The following is a 5,127-nucleotide window of genomic DNA, read 5'->3' as shown; positions in this document are numbered from 1 at the left end:
CAGATGGAGTTGGCTCAAGTTTATGCTAACGCTGCAGATTTAAACAGATCTTTCACTTGGATTGATATATGGTATGACACCACTCCCATCTTGTAAAAGAAGGTGGTTTAACGGTTTATTTCCTTGTTCTTTCATTTAAACCTCAGACACAGTCCAAGCCACTACTTTACGAAGTTGAGGAGTCGACAAATCAACCTGCTGAAGTTCAATGAGAAAGAGAGAAATTCTTGTTTGGTTAATTCTGCAGCACATCTATTTGCAAAAAGAAAAAAATACTACCGACGTTCAAAGGTGAAATGTCACAGAGATGGAATCAGACGGAGTCAGCAAAATATTCTTGTTCGATCTGTTTGGATTTACTGAAGGATCCGGTGACTATTCCCTGTGGACACAGCTACTGTATGAACTGTATTAATGACCACTGGGATGGAGAAGATCAGAGGAAAATCCACAGCTGCCCTCAGTGCAGGAAAGAGTTCATACCAAGGCCTGGACTGGAGAAAAACATCATGTTAGCTGATTTTGTGGAGGAGCTGAAGAAAACTGGACTCCAACCTGCTCAAGCTGATCACTGCTATGCTGGACCTGAAGATGTGGCCTGTGATTTCTGCAGTGGGAGGAAGATGAAAGCTGTCAAGTCCTGTCTGGTTTGCTTGGCTTCTTATTGCCAAAATCACCTCCACCCTCATTATGAATCACCTACGTTTAAAAAACATAATTTGGTTGAAGCTTCTACTAAACTTCACCAAAACATCTGCTCTCATCATGATGAGGTGATGAAGATCTTCTGCCGTACTGATCAGCAGTGTATCTGTTATCTCTGCACTATGGATGAACATAAAGGCCATGAAACAGTCCCAGCTGCAGCAGAAAGAGCTGAGAAGCAGAAGAAGCTCCAGGAGAGTCGACAACAAATCCAGCAGAGAATCCAGGACCAAGAGAAAGATGTGAAGCTGCTTCAACAGGAGGTGGAGGCCATCAATGTCTCTGCTGATAAAGCAGTGGAGGACAGTGAGGAGATCTTCACTGAGCTGATCCGTCTCCTCCAGRAAAGAAGCTCTRAKGTGAAGCAGVAGATCAGATMCCAGCAGGAAACTGAAGTGAGTCGAGTCAAAGATGTKCAGGAGAAGCTGGAGCAGGAGATCAGTGAKCTGAAGAGGAAAGACGCTGAGCTGGAGCAGCTCTCACACACAGAGGATCACAHCCAGTTTCTCCTCAACTACCCCTCACTGCCAGCACTCAGTGAGTCGACACACTCATCCAGCATCAACATCCGTCCTCTGAGACACTTTGAGGACGTGACAGCAGCTGTGTCAGAGCTCAGAGACAAACTACAGGACGTCCTGAGAGACACATGGACAAACATCTCACTGAGAGTCACTGAGGTGGATGTTCTACTGTCAGAACCAAAGACCAGAGATAAAGTACAGGACATTCCTACAGACACAGGAACAAACATCTCACTGAAGGTCACCGAAGTGGATGTTCTACTGTCAGAACCAGAACCGGAACCAAAGACCAGAGCTGAATTCTTAAAATATTCACAAAAAGTCACTCTGGATCCAGACACAGCACACAGGAAGCTTTTCTTATCAGATGGAAATAGAAAAGTAACATCAAAACTTCCCTCATCTTGTGTATTGCGGTACCATTTCAGTGATCCAAACAGATTCACTGATTATAATCAGGTTCTGAGTAGAGAGAGTCTGACTGGAAGTTGTTATTGGGAGGTGGAGTGGAGAGGAGGAAGAGTTTACATAGCAGTTTCATATAAGAACATCCGCAGAGAAGGAAGGTCAGATAAGTGTGCCTTTGGATTCAATAACAAATCTTGGTCATTGCATTGCGACAGAAACGGTTACACTTTTCATCATAACAACATTAAAACTCCAGTACCAGGTCCAGTTTCCTCCAGAATAGGAGTGTACCTGGATCACAGAGCAGGTATTCTATGTTTCTACAGCGTCTCTGAAACCATGACTCTCCTCCACCAAGTCCAGACCAGATTCACTCAGCCACTGTATGCTGGGGTCCGGCTGTTTGATGAGGCAGATTCTGCTGAGTTCATTAAAGTCAAATAGAGTCACAACAGAATAATTGAACCAGTGACCAACTCACACCTAGGGACTGTGGGAGAAAGCCGGAGTACCCGGAGAGAACCCACCATGCACAGGGAGTACTTTCAATCTCCATGCAGAAAGACCCTGGGTCGGAAATCGAACCCAGGACCTTCTTGCTGCAAGGCAACCGTGCTACCAATTGCTGCACTATCCAGCCCACATGACAAAACTAAACACAAAGAAAACATTCAAAGTTGAACTGGGCGGAGATTTCAGCAAGACAGGATGCATAACCCTGAGGAAAACTCAATGCAAGAGTAATAGAGAGAAAACCGGTTTAACATGTTATAATTATATAACTTCATTCCCCAGGCAACCTGGTTTAACATGTTATAATTATATAACTTCTTTCCCCATGAAACCTTTAAGATAATTAGTCATAATATCAAAGTAGCTCTAAATACTTTAATGCATTTTACTGCATTTGAATCTATCTGAATGGATTGATTATGTAGTTCTCAGTCTGTTTGTCTTTTTAAAAGTACCTTAATAAGACATTTGTTGTAAATCTTCCCAATTATAACACAATGACTAAAATGAAATTAATTGGATGCATCCTAAAGATTTTAAAGCATCAGGTGTGTAATTTTCCATCAATACCTCCTTCAGTAACCACTACCTTATCATGGAGTTCACTCTGCAACAACAACCTCTGTCCTGTAGAATACCAATAACAGCAGTAAAAGCCACTCCCATCTGTCAGGTAAACAGATGGGAGTGGCTGATAGCAGCTCCAGCAAAGGCACGTGTTACATGTTCATTTCCCTAAAGGAAGAGACACACAGTATTACTGAGCTGAAACGCAGCAGCAGAGAGATCAGATGGATTCTGCTAAATTAACTTGCTGTATTTGTTTGGATCTCCTGAAGAGTCCGGCGACTATCCCCTGTGGACACAGCTACTGTATGAACTGCATCAGATCTTGCTGGGATCGGGAGGATCGAAAAGGATTCTACAGCTGTCCTCAGTGCAGGAAAAAGTTCCCAAAGAGGCCTGGACTGGTGAAAAACATTGTGTTAGCAGAGTTGGTGGAGGATCTTAAGAAGATTGGACTACAAGCAGCTCCGGCTGGTCACTACTACGCTGGACCTGAAGACGTCGCCTGTGATGTCTGCAGTGGGAGGAAGAGGAAAGCTGTCAAGTCCTGTCTGGTCTGTTTAGCCTCGTTTTGTGAGAAACACATCCAACCTCATTATGAGTCTTTTACTTTTAGTAAACATAAACTTGTTGAAGTTTCAGCGAAGCCCCAGCAGAACTTCAGCTCTCGTCATGATGAGGTGAGGAAGATTTTATTCGATAAATATAAAAGAGATCGAAATGGAGCAGAAAGGACAGAGAAACCGGAGTTTGAGGTGATGCGACAACAACTTAAGCAGAGATTTCAGAACCGAGAGAAAGATGTGAAACTGCTTCAGCAGAAGATGGAGTGCATCAGCGTCTCTGATGATAAAACAGAGGAGGACAGCAAGGCGTCATTTCCCTCCTCTGACAAAAGGAGGGTGAAGAGCAGACCTTTATCTGTGCCGCTACCTCCTGGTCCAGACCCAGTCCCAGCTGGTGGTGTCTCTCCAAACATGAAGAAACTGATCAAAAACTTCAACAAAGACCAACCAGCACCTGTACCCACCTCCACTCCAACAAAGATTTGTGGGAAATGTGGCAAGGATCTGTCCAGCACTGAACCAGCTTTGAAGGCAATGGGCAAACTCTTCCACCCCAGCTGTTTCTGCTGCAAGAGCTGTCATCGCCCCCTGCAGGGCATGCAGTTCTATGTCAAGGAAGGCTCTCCAGAGTGTAAATGTTGCTATGTGACTTTCCTGCCTCCCTGCTCTCAATGTGGAGAGAAAATCACTGATCGTATCCTGAAGGCCATGGGAAAGTGCTTCCATGTCCGATGCTTCCTGTGCAGCACCTGCTCCTGCAACCTAGATGGACTCCCATTTATCGCAGGTGAAGACGACAAGCCCTACTGCGTACAGGATTACCACAAGCGTTTCTCTCCTCAGTGTGAAACCTGTAAAGAACCCATTGTTCCGGCTCCGGGCAGTGAAGAAACTGTGAAACTGGTGGCTCTGGGGAAGAACTACCACATCAAGTGTTACCAATGTGAGGACTGTGCTCGTCCATTTTCATCTGAAGTAGATAAATATCAAGGTCATCCTGTGGATGGCAGGATTCTGTGTACTAAGTGTCACACCAAGAGGACCATGATGTGATTGGCTGATGCAGGATCTTTAGGTTGGACCAAATTTAAAAGCATATTAATTAAAGTAATAATTTCAATTCACAAAACAATATTTGACAACTTCATGTTGTAGCAGGTTCTACACTGAATTAACGGCTCTTTTTGGCAGATTTCTTATGTACGTTTTCCAAACAACTTTGTTATTTAAAGTGCAGCATATTGTAAAGCACTTCATAGATTTTATCCAAATAATTGTTTTAAAATTTCATATCCAATAAGATGAGGCTCATTTGTAACGTTTTTGACAATAACCTTAAATCAGGTGTTAAACACACTTTTCGTTAAGTCCATATTCTGTATTAGAATATTTGTTTTGTCTGATATAATATTCTTATCTTAAATGTCCTGTTTATTAGCTGTAAGCATAAAGTCATCATGGTCAATAGATATGAAGGCTTGAAATAATTAATCTGTGTGTAATTAATAACAAGTAGACAGCTAAAAATTATTCTAAGTTATTAGTATTTTGGTTAATTTTACTCAAGTAAAACTGGTCATCCAAAAAATTACCTGAGTAAAAGTATTTGATAAAAAGGCCAAAAAGTTCTGAGTTCACTTTGTTTGTATTTCCTTTTTAATTCATGTAAAACACTTTAAATTGCCTTGTTGCTGAAAATGTGCTGTATAAATAAAATGACCTCACCTTAACTTACTGAGTTCTTGACTTGACTATACTGATTTAATTTGTGAGAATTATGTAAAAATAAATACAAATCAGATGAATGTAAAGGTTCTGGTACTTTGAGTGATCCATCCATCCAT

At 42.1% G+C, this 5,127-nt stretch overlaps 2 protein-coding genes across 3 annotated transcripts; both read left to right on the top strand.

Annotated features, from left to right (window-relative positions):
- Window positions 1-296: 296 nt before the first annotated feature.
- On the top strand, window positions 297-2,081 carry LOC103461195 (tripartite motif-containing protein 16-like). Of its 2 annotated transcripts, XM_017303602.1 has the most exons (2): window positions 297-1,354; window positions 1,448-2,081. In XM_017303602.1, exons 1-2 carry the CDS (start codon window positions 297-299, stop codon window positions 2,079-2,081), a joined length of 1,692 nt encoding a protein of 563 aa, XP_017159091.1. The 2 variants fall into 2 exon arrangements, with proteins under 2 accessions (XP_017159091.1, XP_017159090.1); XM_017303601.1 differs by having other exon boundaries at window positions 297-2,081.
- Window positions 2,082-2,933: 852 nt separating this feature from the next.
- LOC103461194 (zyxin-like) lies at window positions 2,934-5,022 on the top strand. Its single transcript, XM_008403521.2, has one exon. It carries the CDS (start codon window positions 2,942-2,944, stop codon window positions 4,334-4,336), a length of 1,395 nt encoding a protein of 464 aa, XP_008401743.1. The 5' UTR covers window positions 2,934-2,941; the 3' UTR covers window positions 4,337-5,022.
- The last annotated feature ends 105 nt before the right edge of the window (window positions 5,023-5,127 follow it).

This window comes from Poecilia reticulata, unplaced genomic scaffold (genome assembly GCF_000633615.1).
Source record: "Poecilia reticulata strain Guanapo unplaced genomic scaffold, Guppy_female_1.0+MT scaffold_744, whole genome shotgun sequence".
NCBI lineage: Eukaryota > Metazoa > Chordata > Actinopteri > Cyprinodontiformes > Poeciliidae > Poecilia > Poecilia reticulata.
Note: the sequence above shows the minus strand (reverse complement) of the source record. Positions and strands in the feature narration are given on the sequence as shown.

Bases quoted from the DNA above. Each gene is read 5' to 3' on its own strand.
- LOC103461194 (XM_008403521.2), top strand. From the start codon at position 2,942: ATGGATTCTGCTAAATTAACTTGCTGTATTTGTTTGGATCTCCTGAAG.